Raw genomic sequence first — 18,160 nt, 5'->3', positions numbered from 1 at the left:
AATGTCGCGTGGATGAAGCTCAAGATACCACGTACATTCGACTTGATGATCAACCCGGATAAGATCATCATGCACCACGAAGCCTACTGCCAATCTCGACTGGCAGTTGCTGCTGGACTTGTCGTCTATCTTAGTACCCAACCTGAGGCAAAGTGGTGGTAAATTCGGAGCAGATGAACCTCGCTCATCTCTTAATCGCAGCATAGAAGCTTCGGCATTATTGATTTATACTTATGCTACAAAAAGTATTCAGGTACGCTTCACCCAAAACTGTTTCCTGAGTGACAGAGCAGTCACAATAACAGAGCCGCATTGAGTATAAAGTTGCGAGGTTCTCGTAACCTTTTCCGAGTATCTGCGCGTCACGATTACTTGCTGAGTCTTGCCCCGTAATATGACATCACTTTCCACGAAAGCTCGTCAAACTCAATTGTCTCTTGAACACATGATCATTCACAAAGCATACAGCGAGGGGCACAGGGTTACTTCATAAGAGTGTGATATTGAAAAAGATTATTTGTCGGGTCCCCTTTCTGAGGCCGGCCCATGCGATTAAGTACATTTATCGAGTCCAACCAAGGAAGATTGAAACACATTGGTTTTAGCAGGTCCTCGACATGCGGATAAGGGGTATGATGAGTCCGCAATGCGTAGTCCCTGCCGGATGGCTAGAAACACATGACGAGAATTTTGGTCCATACGGACTTGGGGTTGACCCAGGCCGATCAAAGGTAAAACAGATTCGTTTAGAAGACGTTGCCCTTGGTCTGGGTACCCTTCTCGCTCTCGACCTTCTTAATGTTGATGTGCTTCCACAGAAGGATGGAGGCCAAGCAAAGGGGAACCAAGCAAGAACCGGCAATGACCATCTTGTGCTGGACATCAGCGTAGGCGGCAACGATGGCGTCGCGAATGGGGTCGCCGTCCTCAAAGGACATCTGGATCGTGACGTCGCCGAAGATCTCAGCGGTTCTGTTCTTGGCGTAGTCGGGGAGGTTGTTGTACAGCTCCGTGGGCATGATGTTGTTCCACAGGCCACCAGCAATGGCGAAACCGATGGAAGAACCGATACCACCGAAGAGGGAGTAGATGGCCATAGCGGAGGCAATCTCCTGGTGGGTGACAACGGCCATGACGGCGATCTGACCGCAGGCGGCGAAGAGACCGGTGCCGATACCGTTGAGCATCTGCATGACGACCAGGGCACCGACGGGGGTGCTGGGCTTACGCAGGGGAATCAGGAGAGCGGTACCCAGAAGCATGAAGGGAACACCAGCAAGCGCGGTGTACTTGTAGTCACCAGTCCATCTAATGATCAATCCGAAGATGGGGCCGAAGAAGGAGGAGGTCAGGGAGAAGGCGTTCAGGATGTATCCGGCGTAGGTGATGCTCTGTCTGTGGACAACCAGGAGGTAAGACTGGTAGTAGGTATCCCAGGTGAAGATGGAGATGAACATGATTCCGTAGAGAAGGAAGGCGCCGATGAGGGTCGGCTCCTTGAGGTACTTGTAATCAATGAAGCTGACGGGGGCGAGGTACTTCTCCCAGATGTAGATGATCGGGATGAGGACGACTCCGACGACCTCCATAGCAATGATGTAGCCAGTCTTCCAGCCGTTGGGGGCGTAGGAGACGATGTTGAAGGGAAGCATGATCATGGAGAACATGGCAATGATGAGGACAATGCACATGACTATTGGAAACATGGTTAGCGCCTGGTCCCGCGAATTATCCAATCAGCTGAAATGGAAAAACTTACTATCGAACTGAATCAAGTAGTAGATGAAGCCCTGGAGGTAAGAGCGGTCGTTGGACTTAGCCTTGGCCAAGAGACCAGCCTTCTCGGCCTTGCGCTGCATGAGCAGCATGATGGTCAGGGCGGGAATGCAGACACCAGCAAGAATGATGGCGAAGGCACCGAAAGCCCAGCGGAAGTTGAGGTTGGTGTAGAAGAGGTCGGCGATCTTGGGGCCGGCGAAGGTGACGGCAATGGTGGGGGTACCGTTGATTCCGAACATGATCATACGGTTCTGCAGCGAAGTCATATCGGCGATCATGATGTCAATGACGAACATCATGCCAAAGTGACCAACGTAGTAGATGGTGTGGGCGGCAACGTAGGTCTCCATGTTCTTGCAGGTAGCCTTCATGATCATACCGATGACAGAGCACAGGATCATGATGGCGAAACCCTCGGAACGTCCCCAAACGTCGATGATCTTTGCAATGACAAGCTGGCAGCATCCTGACAGAATAGTAGCGAAGATACTGACGATGGCCAGGAGACCGTGCTTTCCGAAAGATGATGTGACGAAGGCGTTCAGGGAGCCCTGAACGGACTGCAGAAGCAGATCGGCGAAGGAGACAAGGTAGAGCCTTTTCAAAACGAACACAAGTCAGTCATTTGCTTCAGGGATCACTTCGAGTTGCCCAGGTGGCGGAATGCGAGATACTCACAAGCAGAACATGATGATCATGGTCTTCTTGGACCACACGGAGGTGATGGCTCTGACACGCTGAACACCACCCTGGAAGTTCTCGCTCTCAGCGTCAGACTCCTGCTTGGTGTCATGGTTGACCTCCTGGGCGCCATTGTCGTAGGCAATGTTCTTCTCATAGTCGATGCCAGCCTCTGTGCGGTGGGCGGCCGTCTGCGGCTCGATGGTAGCCATTGTTGATTATCGGTCGCAAGAAAAAAGGCGACGAAGTGCCACAGTAGAAAAACCCAACGAACAGGGTTTTCAAGAGGGTGGAAACGGGGAAGCTGTTGGCAAGAAGGAATAGTATATTGAAGGCGAATGCCTGTTTGACCTTGCTTGAAGAACCAAGAGAAGGAGAAAACTCAGATCGAGGACACGAGGTTCTATGCGGGCCTTTCTATATTGGCAGATGGACCCCCCGTCCCAACATCCATAAAAATCTCCAGCCGATGTCGCCCAATCTTTGCCTTTATCAGATGATCAGATTAGATGGCAAGGGGCGAATCAAACCTTGGGGCCCATCGGAGGTATGGTTAGGTTCGTGCTAGCGTAGTGGGATCGACCAGGCCGGACAGCTCTAGGTCGGAGGCCGCGTAGCTGGCTAGACCCTCATTGCGACTCCGTCTTGTGGAATGCCCAGGTAAATGGATCGTTATGGATGGGCGGTTTATACCGGAAAGTGAAGGGATCAGCGAATCCGTTGGTTCAGCGGTCATCATTGGCAGCAAAACTTCGAGAAGAAAAGTGGCGTGAAAGGGTGTGAAGGCCCTTGAAGCAGGTGGAAGGGTCTGTCTCTGCAACTCTGGTATTCGGAGGGCTCCATCATCCATCGTGTCTGGTCGGGCCGCCAACGTGGTGGTGGGGGTGGAGCGACTGGTTTCTGGTTCCTGGTCACTCACATCTCACCAGAATATCTCCAACTCTCCAGTTGCTTCCTGCTGCATGTGGCCGCCGTGTTCCAAGGTCGACGTTGCAAGTGGGTGCGCGGGAGTAACCCTCCTCTCCAGATGCCATCTCCAGCCTGATTCACATGCCTCAGGAGCTTGTCATCGTACGCACCCTCCTTGAAGCTCTTCATGCTGTGAGTGTTGAAGCCGTCGAACGCCTCCCGAAAAGCTCACCAGGACAGTGCTAAGCTTCTGCAACTACCGGTAATAGCGATCTTGATTTTCTTCAATTTTGCGGCACAGCCGTTGGTGGTAGAAAGGTTTTTTTTTCCCTCAACACTTGGCAATGCAGGGAGCATCGCTGAAAACATGGGTGCAAAAACGAGACCAAACAAGGGACCATCTCCCACATATCCGCAAGCTAAGCCAAACCCCCACTTTCAAGCGGGCTTATTATCCATGAACGATCGAATAGTCATATCCCGTCGGTCAGTGCTGGAGTGACACCACAAGGATCCTTGCAGAAGTAGTCTGTCACCTCAATGTGGCCAATCAACAGCTGTTCCCGTGAAGAGAAATCCAAAAACTCGGCGCCATCCATGCAGACAAGGTGTGCCAGGACGCACATCGCGGCAAGTGGGATCGAGCAGTGAGCAGTGCGAGCCAAGGCGGTGATGGTGTCCTCGGTCTCACTCTGTTTTTTCGCCTCCTGTCCGTCACCCGTCTACCATCTGTCTAGGTAGTGATGAGCACCCATAGTGGACTAGATTCCAAAAAGACACCCTATGGGACCATGCGATGATCTGTTGGTGTCTTGATCCGTAGGCTTGGCTTTTTCCCGGAGGGAAGGTTATCATGTACCTCGGGCCACATCAGGGCGATTCCGCCGATCACGGGCCACGGTCGGCGAGGAACGGGAACGGCTGCTGCGTCCGACTTATTGCCAGGACGCCGGCATGATGTGCCGTTAATTACTGTGCCGTTATCCATCTCGAGTGAACCCCCAAATCGTCGAGTCATAGAGAAGGGCGTGATGGTGGGTTAAGCGCAGCTGACGTGGCGCGTTATGTGTTTGATTTCTCTGGTGTCACGGTGTGGCTGTTCAGTTGGTCTGAGTTATTTTGAACTACGCTTTCAATAAAATGCAATTTTCTATGTGTCAAAAATGCTTGTCGGCGCCAGAGCGACAAGAAAAAGGCTCCACGATCGGTCCTCGTCGCGGAAGTCAAGCGATATTGAGTCTCTCAGCCGTCAATGCAAAACCTGAACGCCAACAGGGGCGCGCTGACCGACCAGGACAATTGCCCAAATTCTCACTGGCCGGTATCGATAGCGGCGGCAGTTCTCGACTGACACCTGAGCGATGTGGGTTTATGGAAGCATCCTTCGACAGGTCAGAAGTACGAACCAACCGAGCAAGTTACTGGAAAGGGAAAATACCCCGAATGGCCAGTCCCCGAGAAGAAAAAAAAAAGACTCATCAAGAGAAGCTGAGTTTCCAGGCAGTCTTGGCCGAATCCGATCCAGAAGGAAAAAATCATTTAGTATTGCCACAAGCGCCCCAGGCGGTTGTCTCGTAACTTCAATTCTGACTGGATCGGAGGTAATGTGCATCGCCGTCAAATGTCGGTTTTATCACGACGTGCTCCGAGGGAAAGTCCTCACGAGCCCACTGACTCAAGGAAACAAAGACAGCACAGCACCCCAACTTGACAGCCATCGAAATCATCTTTCAGTTTCACACGCCAGACCGTTACGACGATGGGCAAAAATAATTTTCGAGAAGCCGCAATAGACGAGTTGCAGACGACAGTGTCCGAGTTACCCAAGGATGATCCGATTACTCTCCTGGACTCACGGCCTCAGCCTACGATGAACTCGAAAACCTCTCGCTTAGAGTTTCCACGTCCAGGATGAACTAGGACGAGGTCCAACAACGAATAGGCGCGTCAACCCGAATCGAGCTCCGCCAAGAGACGTCCAGGCCTTTCTCAGCCAAAAACTTTTCAGCCAGCAATCTAACACAGCAGGCTGCATTTCTGCTGAGCTCATCATTGCGTTTGCCGACAAGTTTCTCTGAGCGTATGTCAACAAATTTGACATTGTCGAAACAAAGACCCAGCCAATACCGCTTTCTTCGGAGTTTCCGAAGGTATGCCTCGGAGACAAGACACCCATTGACTCTGTGCGGCTTGAATCACCAGAAGTCGAATTAACAACATTCTAGAAAGCCATGATTTCTGAGCTTTGGCTTATGTCGCTTTTTACAACTTGGACAAAACTAATCCCCAGCTACAAAACGAAGTTTTCGTGAAGTCAAACATTGCCAGTAGAATCGTCGGTAGTTCCCTTGTCAGGCTACTTTCTCAAACATGCCCAGAGATCTGAGCTGCGAGCACAGATCACCACTTATACGGCTCTACTAGGCGTGTCTTGGCCAGGCATTGAACACAAAGAAATCACCGAGTCCTCGCTGTTTCTCGTCATGAGGTTACCAATGAGTTGAGTTTCACGACATAATTCGAATTCCGGGCCAACACTGAAGCGAAGAAGAGCGATCATCCGGGTTTTGGGATCATTTACAGTCTGAAAGACAAGTCTTTGGCACGATCAAGTAGACAAGCAAAGATGACATTGCATTCAAAATGTTTAAGTTGAGGTCTTGGTGCTCCTTGCTGCGCGGAAGTAGAGACTTAAGTCAGGATTTCCACCATAATACTCTGAGTATCTGTTCGATAACATTTGATGAAACGAGTTTTGCTTCAAGCATAGAACATTGCAACTTTCTCGTATAGTTCAACATCCACGTATCTTCAGTCTTTCTAGTGTTGAAAGCCTCAGAATGGTAACAGCTTTTCGAAAATTGCTACATGATGCGAACGGATTATAGGTGGTAAGATTTGTGGTTCCTGTAGAGAGTAGACAAACTCATGGCAGAGTTCGATATATGCTGGGTAAGTCACAACTATGGGGCTGCGGGCTGAGTTGTAGTTTCAGAGTCTACATATATCATCGAAAGTCATTGGTTTCCTTTTGAAATTCTGTAAGAAGCCGCCTAAGGGAGAACCGCGAGCGAATGTACGCCGATGGTACAGCCTTGCAAGAATCTTATCACAGGGTACGAAAATTTCAACCAAAGTCCCGATGGGCTACCAAAGTACAACTTAGATCGGAACTACAATACGCAGGGACCTACAAGGCTCGCAGCCTCGCAGCAGCAGGATCCCAACCCAGGCTAGGCCGCGATGGAGACGGGCAGCAGCTCCAGCCAGATCTAGACCTTCTTCAGTGTCTCGGGCGAATGGTGAGACAAGTAGTGGTGCCTCAGTGAACTCTGCGATCTTTAAAGCTCTAGACTTTCCTGAATGCACTAGGACCAAATCCACATCCTTCTCAGCACGGAGTGTCTTAGAGAAGGAATCGGAAGTTGGCCGGTCTTCAAGGTCATTTGGCACTTGGAAGTTGGAAGCAGAGTTCGCCGCCTCGAGATGCGAACTGAATGCATAATGTCATGTCTGCGAACCAACTGTTGGAGATGATAAGCAAGCTCCAGGCCTGTGCTGAGCCGCCTTGGCACTTTGAGCTTATTATTGACAGGAGACCCAAGGATCTACGAGGCTCCTCAAAAAGAAGAGACGAAGGCACGCAAATCCACACTTTGCCCATGGGTTCACTTTTCACGACTGCAGTTGCAGAAAGTTCGTCCAAGTCATATCCAATAGCTCAGCTTACACTACAGATGGAGTCTTCAACCTGCAGGACTGCAGGATTCGCAGTTACCGAATTCAGGGAAAGAATTGGAGAATCGCGAGAGGGAATGCTTGGTCGTGCATGCATGCGGAATGCGGAAAGGCAGTCTCGGTTGGAAAGGCCCCACGAGCGGCTAAATGTGTCAATGGTGAACGATGATTCGGCCTCTTCAAGGTCGACGGAGTTTGGCCGTGGGTTAACGGGTCAAACCGGTACAGAGCGGGTGGGGTTGGTCGGATTTCGTTCGGGAAGAAGGGGGTAGAGCGAGAAACTGGAGCTTTTTATCCCTCATTTTGGCCGCCGGCGTCAGCAATTTTCCCATTTCCACGGACCATCGATAGACCGGCTTGAAAAATGTTGTTAGATCGTTGCGATTAGTGAAAACTTCTCGTCGAAGCGCTGAGCCTCGGTGGCTAGTGGTGTCAGGCTGCATCCAGCATAGCGTCAACTGTTTGTATCGAGCTCGACAGGTTGTCGTAGGTGTGATCTGTGAAGAAAGACCGAACGATTTTTTTTGAGCAGTCTGTCACACGAGTCTTATAAGTCTAAAATAAGCTAGTGGTGACTACCTAACAGATAAAGTATGTTCGGATTCTGAATGATGCTTCGTATGTATCGATCTTCATCTCGTTTGTCAATGCTTCGGAAATTCGGCGAGTCATCAAATACGACATCTCCCTTTTGGGTCGAAGAAGCTCTCAGTACCCATACCTCCAATGCGAAAACCTCGCGCCACAGACACTGTTGGTTTGTCAAGATGGCTGACCTCACGATAGCAGCACTTGACCTCGAACGGAATAAATATCCAGCAGCCGTCGGCGATTAAGAGAATTCTTGACTATACAATCGCCTCTGAATGGACAGAAAGATCTAAAGAGTGGAGAAACTATCTGATCTTGAGGCCGCATCCCCGTCTCGGCGTCCCCTCCACCACTTTCTCGGGCCGGACGGCGTCAAATGCGTGATTAGCGCTACTCCAAATGGCCCTCGTTTAGCCCTACAAGGCCATGGGTTGAGCCTCCCGCGGTCGCCGTGATCAAGGATGATGCCAACGGAGCGAAATTCCGATGCCTCTTCGTTGCACCTTAAGACATGGTTGGCCATATGCCTCCCATATTCGGAACCATTTCCGTAGGAAACACGAACAATTACCCTCGAAACATCCCATAGTATCAGTCACGGATTCATCAAGCTTACGCCAGCGGCCGGAGTCCGGCACGGGACATGTGGGACCCCTCCCACTCTGGCGCCGCCGAGTCCCGTCTTAGACGCGGAGGCTCCGAGGTCCAAGCTTTGAGCGGGAAGGATAAAAGTCTGATGGAACCTCTTCGCATCTAATCTGATCTAATCTTGATGATCTCGTCCCAACTGAGTACAATCTTCTTCGACAATCGAATATGGCCAACGTCGAGGCGAACCAAAAGTCCGCCATCGAGGGGGCGGACATCGCGGACGTCGCGCCAGAGGCTGTGACACCGACGACGTCCATTGAGGAAGCGAAGCGTTCTTCAGGTGCGACATACGATTCCATTCAGAAATTTCCTTCCTGACCAAGATTAGACGAATCCTCCGCCCCGAGTCGAGATGTTCTGTATGCTGCTGGAGTTGGTTTGAGACCCGATGATCCTTCCCTGCCATGCCTGACGCTCCGCATGTGGGTGATTGGCATTGGATTTTGCCTTTTGGGTAGCGGTGTCAACACTTTGTATACGTTCCGATTCCCATCCATCAGTCTCTCCCAGTCAGCGATCCAATTTCTGGCATACCCTGTTGGAAAAGCATGGGAGTTTGTTGTTCCCGACTGGGGCTTCAACATCAGGGGTAATCGCATCAGCCTGAACCCAGGCCCGTTCAACTACAAGGTTGGCATCATCCCTGAATGTCATAGCCCCTGTGACACCCGACGCTAACAACCTGTTATCTCGTAGGAAAATATCCTAGTCTATATCATGGCCAACCTCAGCTTCTTGACTCGGCTGAGTGCCGACGTCTTGACCGAACAGAGAGTCTTTTACGGGCTTGAGGCAGGATGGGGATTCGAGTTGACTGTTACACTGTCAACAATTCTCTACGGCTTCGCTCTGGCCGGACTATGCTATGCATTGGTTGTTGAGCCCCCAGGATTGCTGTGGCCTGGTGTTCTTGGAAACACAGCCCTCAATGCTGCGCTGCACACTGGCAAGAGAGAGGACGAGACCGAGTAAGTGCCCTCACATCATTCAATGCTTAGTTCAATTCATTCTGACATATCGGCACACTAGAGCAAAGTGGACGGCATCTCGCTACAAGTTCTTTATGCTCGCCTTTATTGCCTCGTTTTGCTGGTACTGGTTCCCAGACTTCATCTTCCCAGCACTGGGCTACTTCACCTGGGTCTGCTGGATTGCTCCGAACAATGCGGTTGTCAACCAGGTATTCGGCATGAAGAGTGGCATCGGTTTGTTTCCTTTCACGTTCGACTGTAAGTAAACCCTCATAGGCCCAACAAAGTCCTGGAAAGCTCGTTGATACTAATATCAAATAGGGAGTCAAATTGCCTATATTGGTTCTCCGCTTGTCGTTCCCACGTGGGCCATTCTCAACATCCTGGCCTCTCTGGTGTTCTGGATCTATATTATTTCCCCGGCGCTGTACTACTCAAACACCTGGGACTCAGCTTACTTACCCATCCAGAGCAATTCCATCTACGATAACTTGGGAAAGACATTCAATGTTTCCAGAGTGATTAACAAAAAGGACGACTTTACTTTCGATCCTGTCAAATACGCCAATTACTCAGACGTACGCAAATACCCCAAACTCCCCATACTATATTATTTTCAGTAGCTCTTCAAACGAGAATGCTTACTTCTTTTACTTAGATCTACCTTCCCGTCACGTATGCGCTCAACACCTTTGGTCTCTCATTTGCCACCATCGCATCACTCTTTGTCTGGTTGTTCCTCGAGAAACGCCGACACATTGCAGCTGCGTTCAGGTCCACCCAGGTTTCTGCTCTCCTCGGGGGCAAGATCGTCCCTAGACACAACCCTCAGCCAGGCTACAAGGCCGTCCCGCTCTGGTGGTACTGGGTTGCTGCGCTGCTTGCTCTGGGGTTCGGGATGTTTGCTTGCGAGTTCTACCCGGTCCAGCTTCGCTGGTACGGAGTAGTCCTCGCGTTCGCAGTGTCTGCCATCTTCTTCGTTCCCGTAAGTACCTTCTAAAACCGCTGCTGGTATGAAGAAATGCTAATTCGTCAAACTTAGCTCGCTTGGGTCTATGCGACGACAAATATGAAGATTCAAATTGATATTTTTTGCCGTATCATTGCAGGATACATATGGGAAGGCAAAGTTCTGGCCAATATCTGGTTCTTCAATCTTGGCTATATTTCTGGCATCAAAGGCCTAGCATTTGCCCAGGACTTGAAGTTGGGCATTTACTGTAACGTGAGTCATTCGCCTCGTTTCCCCTCCAAAGCCGCCCTTTACGTACTGACAAGGCATCGTTGTAGATTCCGCCCCGAAAACTGTTTCTCGTTCAGTCAGTGGGCCTCGTCATTGGCTCTCTGGGTCAAGTCTCCGTTCTCAACTGGGCTCTCAACCACATCCCAGGGATCTGCTCTACAAACGCCCCCAACGGCTTCACGTGCCCCTTCTCTCGGACACACTTCAATACCAGCATGGTTTGGGGTGCTCTCGGGCCCCGTAGATTCTTTGCCGATGGCGCAATGTACCGCTCGCTGCTGTGGTTCTTCCTCGTCGGCGCCGTCCTGCCCGTGGTCGTCTACCTGGTGAGGAAGAGAGTCTTCCCCGAGGCCAAGTGGTTGAAGAAAGTCCATATTCCGCTCTTCCTCGGTGGACTCAACTATATTCCCCCGGCGTCCGGAACGAACTACGGGAGCTGGGCGATTGTCGGTCTCGTTTTTGGCTTGCTCATCAAGAGAAGGCAGAGGACTTGGTGGAGACGTTACAACTTTGTTCTCAGCTCAGCGCTGGACTGCTCAGTTGCTATTGCTGGAATCGTCATCTTCTTCGCCATATTCTACACCGGGGCTTCCAAGAAGCTTACTTGGTGGGGTACGGAAGTTCACAAAGTAGGTTCATGACATCTTATAGTAGCATCTCGTGGGAATAGCATGCTAACCATGATCTTACGCAGGATACTTGTGACTGGAAAAGTTGCACTTACATGAGCCGAAGCGCTCATAAAAGTACCTGAAAATGGAACGCCAAATTTGGGGTTCGGGAAGCGACAGGCACGCGGGGTATTTGCGTGGGGGTTGTTTTTCCGTAGTGCAAGCGTCCCACCTAGTAGTTGAAGTTCGGAGGGGTCTTCGCACTTGAAAACTAAATTACGTAGTAGACTTATCTTAATTATTAGTACCTTTATTGGAGCGTGTTGTCATCTGAGCACTCGGTGTTAAGTGCCCGTTGAACCAGGTTTGTGCCTGAAGCTGTAGTCAAGTCATGGGTCGGCGCTGTCAATTGCTGTTCATGATCGCAGCTACTATGTCGGAGAAAGTCATGGATGAAAATTGAAAGAATTTCTTTATTGTTGATGCTTACAGTGGCGCCAGTGCTACTGGAAACAATGGCATTGGGACACGCCCGGGTTTAAGGCTTACTGTGACGGTCAGCGCTACCTCCGAAAGTCCGCGCATTGCGGCGGAGGAGTCATCGCCGGCTGAATAATGCAGCAATGATCTGCACTGCTCCGACCGTTCGGCCGTGTATGCGGCCCCCAGGCGGCACATGCATACGCCGGCCGGAAGCCTGCGTGGCCTTTACGCACCTCTTCGCGAGTTTGCATGTCTTCTGTCTCACATCATGTATAATGTACACTCCGAAAGTCCGCTACAGTAGCTTAAGAACTCGGTGGATGAGTCAAGTTTCATGGGGTTTACAGTGTAACTGAGTAAACCGTGCTCCGCAAACATTTGTAAGCGGGGCCCGAACTCTGGGCACCCATACGGGGCCGATGGGATGAAGCCTGAAGGGCAGCAACCTTCGAACGAGGTCGAGAACTCTATTTACTCCTCTCGGACTCTATAAATGTATTTAAGACCAGCCGTATCGTTCCAGGTCTCGTCGCATTACCTCAAAGATCTTTCTATTGAACAACGACAACATGACTACTTCAACAAGCCCTGTGATACCCACCGGTTCGACGATCCTCGTTACTGGGGCCAATGGATTTATCGCATCACATGTAGCCGATCAATTCATCAAGAATGGTTACAAGGTTCGCGGTACTGTTCGGGACATCGAGAAGAGCAGCTGGCTCAACGCCTACTTTGAAAAGACTTATGGCAAGGGCCACTTTGAACTGGTCTCAGTTCCAGATATGCTTGCAGGAAACGCTTATGACGAAGTCGTGAAAGGTAGTATTTGATGCCCCTACTGTTAGGTAGATGAGTGCTGTGTTATTATGCTGATACCTGCCAGGTGTCTCCGCTTTCATTCATACGGCATCCATAGTCAGCTTTGACCCTGACCCAAACAACGTCATTCCGACCGCGAAAGAGAGCGCCTTGGTTGCCCTCAAGGCTTCATACAAGGAGCCGAGCGTAAAGCGCTTCGTGCTAACTTCATCATCGTCAACGACATTAGCCGCGAATCCTGAAACTTTCATGGAGATGAAGGGGGCGGTTGTGACCGAAGACACTTGGAGCCCTGACGCGAAAGAACTGGCCTGGACGCCGGGCCCGTGGGGTCCTGAGCATGGCGCTTTCGTCTATGTTGCCAGTAAGGTTGAGCAGGAGCAAGCCGTTTGGAAATACCACGAAGAGAACAAGTCCAAACGCCCTGACCTCGTTGTCAATTCTGGTAAGAAAAGCTTGCATTGTGAGCTCCTATGCTTTTCGGTCTCGGATATTAACCGTCATATTAGTCCTGCCCAGCATGAACCTGGGAAAGAGTCTTGATGTTGTAAACCAGGGACACAGGTCTACTTCAGGTTTCATCCTGCCTTTCCTCGAGGGACAGAGAATGCCTCCTCACTTCAGCCACCCCCGTAAGTGCTGAAAGTGAAAGTTGGACAGTCCTATAGCTAACTTTGTGCTAGAATACTTCATCGATGTACAGGACGACGCTATTCTGCATGTGGCTGCCGCTATTTTACCTGATGTCAAAAGCGAACGCATCTTTGGTTTCGCTGAGTCGTTCTGCTGGGATGATGTTCTCAAAATCTTGCGCAAGCAGCACCCGGGCAAGAACATCCACGAAAACTTTGCCAGCGAACCTTTCCCAGTTATCATCAAGCCCGTCGACCGCGCTGAGGCACTATTGAAGAGGATGGGACAGCCTGGTTGGACTTCCCTGGAGGACAGCTTGCGGATGAACACAGAGGACCTCAAAGCTGAAATTTCTGCCTGAGAACAGGGCTTTCATGGATTTCGATGTTTTGGTGTAAACGTCGGGGTTTGGTAACTTGAAATCGAAAAAGCCACCTTCAGCTAGACAATCTAGGGCTGATACTTCACATCAATATCGACCAATAGTAACTAATCAGCCCGCAAGTCGCATTTCAGCTACACGTTCTAAAGCAGCCGGCATCACAAATGTACCCCGCATAAGCGCCGGCTGCTGCCTGAAAACGGGTCACTTGTAGCCAAGATGCGAGTTCGATCAAATTGGGCTTCTTCTGGTCAGCACGACCATCGGGATCTTTCTGATACCAACATGCCTCGTTTCAATTTTTTTAATGGGCTCGAGAACAGCACGGAGAGTGATTGACTGAGTCAATACCCCAACACATCGGGGCCGACATGGACCCTTGCAAGATTTGCCGGCATTTTATTGAGTATACCGCCCGCTTAAAGTCTCTTGTCAAGTTCCAAACACCATGGATCGTATGGGAGCAGGAAACCAAAGAACTCTTCGTTTCCAAGAAAGATTGCCCGTTGTGCGCGGCTCTTTGGGAGTTGCTGATTGAACACAGTCTGAACCAGGCTAGAGAGCGTTTCAAGCACGTAACAACAGAAAGCTCACATCCCGTTGCTCTGAAAGTACTGGAGGTAAACAATACTGGTAGGATTCTCTGGGCAAGCCTTGAAGTTTCATTGGAAATCACACGAGACAGTTTTGTGTATCTTTCAGAGGCATCAATAGGCATTTCGCCACAGGATCCAGATGAGGGTATGTCTCAACCCAATTCTTATTCCTAAACCAATACTGCAGAAAGCTTCACACTCATGTACTGACCACTTCCCGTAGCATACCAGCATCCTTCTTTCTGGATGTCAGGTCGGACATATTCACTCCGGACTTTGGCAGAAGACAGGATACTATGCGCAAGGACTTGGTTGAATACTTGTGAGAGCACGCACGGTAGCTACTGTCAACCACGCAAGGGAGAATTACCAAAACGTTTCATCGATACGAGACCGGATCAGCCTTTACGCCTGGTGTCTACCACGAGTGAAGTTTTCCAGCAACTCTCCGCCGTTGTGCGATATGCAACATTGAGCTATTGCTGGGGAACATCGACTCCATTAAGAACTACAAAAGCTACGGAAGAAGACTTTGCCGTTTCTATACCTGAGAACCTTCTTCCTAAAACTTTCCGACACGCTATAAGATTAGTCCGCTCATTAGGTATCAGCTATCTTTGGATCGACTCCTTGTGTATAGTACAAGATGACCAGGCAGAGTGGGAATTGGAGGCATCTCGCATGGGGGATTTCTATGCTGGAAGCCATATCACTATAGCAGCAAGCGACGCTTGGGATAGCGAAGGAGGCTGTTTCCCAGGAGACGATAATAGCATGGAAGCAGTTATAGATGGAAAAGACTCGAGTCCAGGAGACACTAATGATCCTGAGAGTGCGGCAAGAGCTAAGGCAGATCCTACAGTCCGGATGTTCACCTACAAGGGAGAGGACGGCTACTCCCAAACGTCTTGCACTAGAATGATCCGTTTTCAATGCCTTGACCCCCGCGAAATTCCACGACAAGCACAGCTCAGCACACGAGGATGGGCGCTTCAAGAGCGAATCTTGTCTCCAAGGATTCTTCACTGTCTGAAGTCGGGCGTTCACTGGCAGTGTCAATACTTGTACGAAACTCAAGCTACTCAGACCTACCAGGTCCACCATTCTACAGCAAGTGATTCGACATACCCCATCACGCAAGTTTCCCAATGGTGGCCTGAATGGATCGAAGATTACTCCAAGCGAGACTTTACTATCGCCTCCGACCGGCTGCAAGCTTTCGCCGGGATTACCAAACACTACACAAACTTAACTTCAAAGAAACCGATTCTCGGAATTTGCCCTGACAATCTTGCTCGAGACTTGGCTTGGATCAGAAATGGCCAAAAGAAGGGCCCCGGTATTCCTGGAGCACCCTCTTGGACCTGGTTTTCTTGTAACGCCCCAATCATGGTAGATGATTGGGGCTTCAAACTTCAACGCCGCTTCAAGGTCTCAAATGGCGTGGACTTGGTCGCCTTTGGCATCGAGTGGAAGGGAATCCCGATGACGTCCCAGATTGAGTCTTGTCATCTCATCATACGTGGAGTTGTCAAGAGTATTTCAGTCCGCATACCGCCAGAAGCCATGCTATACAATCCACCGTACATGCTGCTCAACGATGAAGAGACCGATTTCTCCAAAGGCCCAATACCTTGGACCTGCTCAGGACGATTCGACGATCCCGGTCATCCGGTAGATTCCGGACTCCCATACCCTTGCTTACTTCTCAGGACGAGGATGATTGAGGAGGCCAAAGGTGGCACGATTTTCATGGATACGTTTCTGATTCTTTCTCGTGAGAATGACCCAGCTAAAGTAAAGTCGACTGAGCATGGGAGCTTTCGACGCATCGGAATCGCATCATTCAGAGGCAAGGACAGAATCTTCGTGGACAATTCCGACAGAAAAACAGTATTCCTCATCTAGAAAGATTATACCAGACCATCCCGTATACCTACATTGAAAGAAGCCTTTAAGGGTCAAATGTTTATTTTAGGAGATGTTCTCGGAAAGTACTGAATAGACCTCCACCACTCCTTCTTATTCCTACTTTAGCGAATGATGCCGCATTCTGTAGTCAATAGTATCAGTCGTTTCACGACATCCATAAACAGGATTTGCCACTGCTGGATAATGTGCAAGAGTCCAGTGCCAGCTACTACGCACATTACACACGCTTGCGTAGGGCTTGAGAGGGGAAGTTTGAATGATGACTTGAGTAGAAGGTGAGCTAACTGAATCAACTGGGCTGTACCTGTTGTATTCGACTCTGAATATGTGCAGTGTTTCACATAAGGTTCAAGGAGAACAATTTCGGTTATTTCAATCTAAATGAGCGCTCAAGGTAATAAGAAATGAGATGGATTATGGCAAGCTTTAATAGCTCGTGATCTTCAGCCTCAACTCAAAGAGCATGTTCAACACCTTATTATTCTCTATCCCCTCAGTCGTCCTTGGGGTTGCGGAAGAGTACAGGCTGAGGACTTCCTGGCCGTTGTCCATCAAATTGCCTTCGGGAAAGCGTATTCGGCTGCCAGACATAGGTCAAACCAGGCCTTTCCTGCCTTGCGGTGGCAGGAAGAAAGACCGCCGTCATGCCTTCTGGTATCTGCTGGGATATGTGTAGAGGGCGAAGGGAGACTGTGCTTGGCAGGCCCGGAGTAAGTATTCCAGTGTGACCTGCAGTTCATCCTCGTTCGGATAACGTGAACATCCATCGATGGCGCAGAAGACCACCGCTCCTGGAATAGACAACAAAGTTATCTCGAATAGCTGCCGCAAGGCGTTAAAATCCCACTCAGATAATAGCGCATAATCGACACCCATGGCCAACGTTCGCTCAGCTGGTAATTTCTCAAGCAACTGAACGATCAAACTGCGCAAAAGATGGAATCGACCTTGCGCGCTATCCTCGCGGAGGATACCACAAAAGTAGTGAAGAGTGACGGCTGGCTACATATCTTGGAGACTGGCAACTAATGACAATCAAACGCTTGAAAGGGGTGTCGTCAGTCTTCCCGGCTCATGAATTCGGACAAATAGGATTTGTGACTGATTTGACTGCATCACATGCGAAATGTTTCGATTTGTGTCACTTTCTTGACGATATCGCTTCCGTTGATTCCCTCCACCCTGGCAACTGATCCGATGATGTCTAAAGCCATCTCTATTCGCTGCGAAGAAACTCCACGCATGCCTTGAAGAACCTGTCGACTAAGTCGCGACGTCTCTTGCGGTGCTTGCTGGAGCATCATGAACACTGCATGAGATGGTGACGATATTTGACTACTTTGATGCTGGCCAAGCAGCTTCATTTCTCCTGCGAAATCAATTAATTAGCTTTTCCTATTTTATATAATATTTAACTCGGCATCAACTTCCGCTGTTCTTCCAATATTTTGTTCTGGACTGATTCAAGTTCCTCAAATTTCTTCTTTAAGATCGCGTGTTCCCCTGTGTGTTTGGGGACGAGTTAGTGACTAAATCACACTCAAGCGGAGATTAAGAGTTCATGTCTATCAAGGAAGAAATAAATGTCACCTACAGTTCGACTCCGTTGCTATGGAGCGAAGCGTCAGGAATCATCGCTCAGAAGCGCCAAAGCACCTCGTTGAGCCATGGCAGCTGCTATTGGTATCTCTATCACAGAGTTGTTGGTTCGGATCGCCTAGTTCTTTGGGTGATGAAATGTATTGGTCTATATCTTTATTTTGCACAAAGTGAAAAGGGCCGTTTTCAACGGTAGGTTGACTGGGCTGTTGCAAGTTGATATAGGGACTGTTGCCGGCCACTGCGTGCCCTAGCTTCGCTGGTCAGCTTGGACCTCCAATTCGACAGCTGCTTTCATACTCTGAACAGTGCCTTTGGCTTTGATCCCGTGCCTGCTCGTAATTAAGAACATTGCTCGCGAAAGGCTGGTGCAAAGGGCTCGGTCTTCTGTATTGTACAGAGAGTCTCCACTCTGACAAACACACATCTTCGCGATCAAATGAAGGTCGACCGACAACGCCCCAACGTTATCGTCTACCCCGGTAACGCTGTGACCATACTTGTCTTGTAATTACCGTCAGAGCTTTGCCATTTCTTCT

At 49.8% G+C, this 18,160-nt stretch overlaps 6 protein-coding genes across 6 annotated transcripts; 4 read left to right on the top strand and 2 right to left on the bottom strand.

Moving 5' to 3' along the window:
• Nucleotides 1–746: 746 nt before the first annotated feature.
• CCOS01_12279 (siderophore iron transporter mirB) lies at nt 747–2,672 on the bottom strand (the record flags this gene model as incomplete). Its single annotated transcript, XM_060460428.1, has 3 exons — nt 747–1,693; nt 1,760–2,376; nt 2,458–2,672. 3 exons carry the CDS (start codon nt 2,670–2,672, stop codon nt 747–749), a joined length of 1,779 nt encoding a protein of 592 aa, XP_060309371.1.
• A 2,635-nt stretch (nt 2,673–5,307) lies between these two features.
• CCOS01_12278 (uncharacterized protein) lies at nt 5,308–5,583 on the top strand (the record flags this gene model as incomplete). Its single annotated transcript, XM_060460427.1, has 1 exon — nt 5,308–5,583. A coding segment is annotated over one exon (276 nt), but the record flags the coding sequence as incomplete, so codon positions are not given.
• Nucleotides 5,584–8,514: 2,931 nt separating this feature from the next.
• CCOS01_12277 (OPT family small oligopeptide transporter) lies at nt 8,515–11,268 on the top strand (the record flags this gene model as incomplete). The annotated part of the gene is made up of 9 exons (XM_060460426.1): nt 8,515–8,629; nt 8,678–8,979; nt 9,046–9,317; nt 9,379–9,578; nt 9,642–9,898; nt 9,979–10,305; nt 10,363–10,545; nt 10,611–11,175; nt 11,258–11,268. 9 exons carry the CDS (start codon nt 8,515–8,517, stop codon nt 11,266–11,268), a joined length of 2,232 nt encoding a protein of 743 aa, XP_060309369.1.
• A 958-nt stretch (nt 11,269–12,226) lies between these two features.
• On the top strand, nt 12,227–13,473 carry CCOS01_12276 (aldehyde reductase II; the record flags this gene model as incomplete). Its single annotated transcript, XM_060460425.1, has 4 exons — nt 12,227–12,479; nt 12,544–12,924; nt 12,989–13,111; nt 13,163–13,473. 4 exons carry the CDS (start codon nt 12,227–12,229, stop codon nt 13,471–13,473), a joined length of 1,068 nt encoding a protein of 355 aa, XP_060309368.1.
• A 2,006-nt stretch (nt 13,474–15,479) lies between these two features.
• On the top strand, nt 15,480–15,998 carry CCOS01_12275 (uncharacterized protein; the record flags this gene model as incomplete). Its single annotated transcript, XM_060460424.1, has 1 exon — nt 15,480–15,998. One exon carries the CDS (start codon nt 15,480–15,482, stop codon nt 15,996–15,998), a length of 519 nt encoding a protein of 172 aa, XP_060309367.1.
• A 666-nt stretch (nt 15,999–16,664) lies between these two features.
• Nucleotides 16,665–16,898, bottom strand: CCOS01_12274 (uncharacterized protein; the record flags this gene model as incomplete). The annotated part of the gene is made up of 1 exon (XM_060460423.1): nt 16,665–16,898. One exon carries the CDS (start codon nt 16,896–16,898, stop codon nt 16,665–16,667), a length of 234 nt encoding a protein of 77 aa, XP_060309366.1.
• Between the last annotated feature and the right edge of the window lie 1,262 nt (nt 16,899–18,160).

This window comes from Colletotrichum costaricense (genome assembly GCF_030867565.1).
Source record: "Colletotrichum costaricense strain IMI 309622 chromosome Unknown Scaffold_14.1, whole genome shotgun sequence".
Taxonomy (NCBI): Eukaryota; Fungi; Ascomycota; class Sordariomycetes; order Glomerellales; family Glomerellaceae; genus Colletotrichum; species Colletotrichum costaricense.
This window is presented reverse-complemented; position numbering and strand designations above follow the sequence as displayed.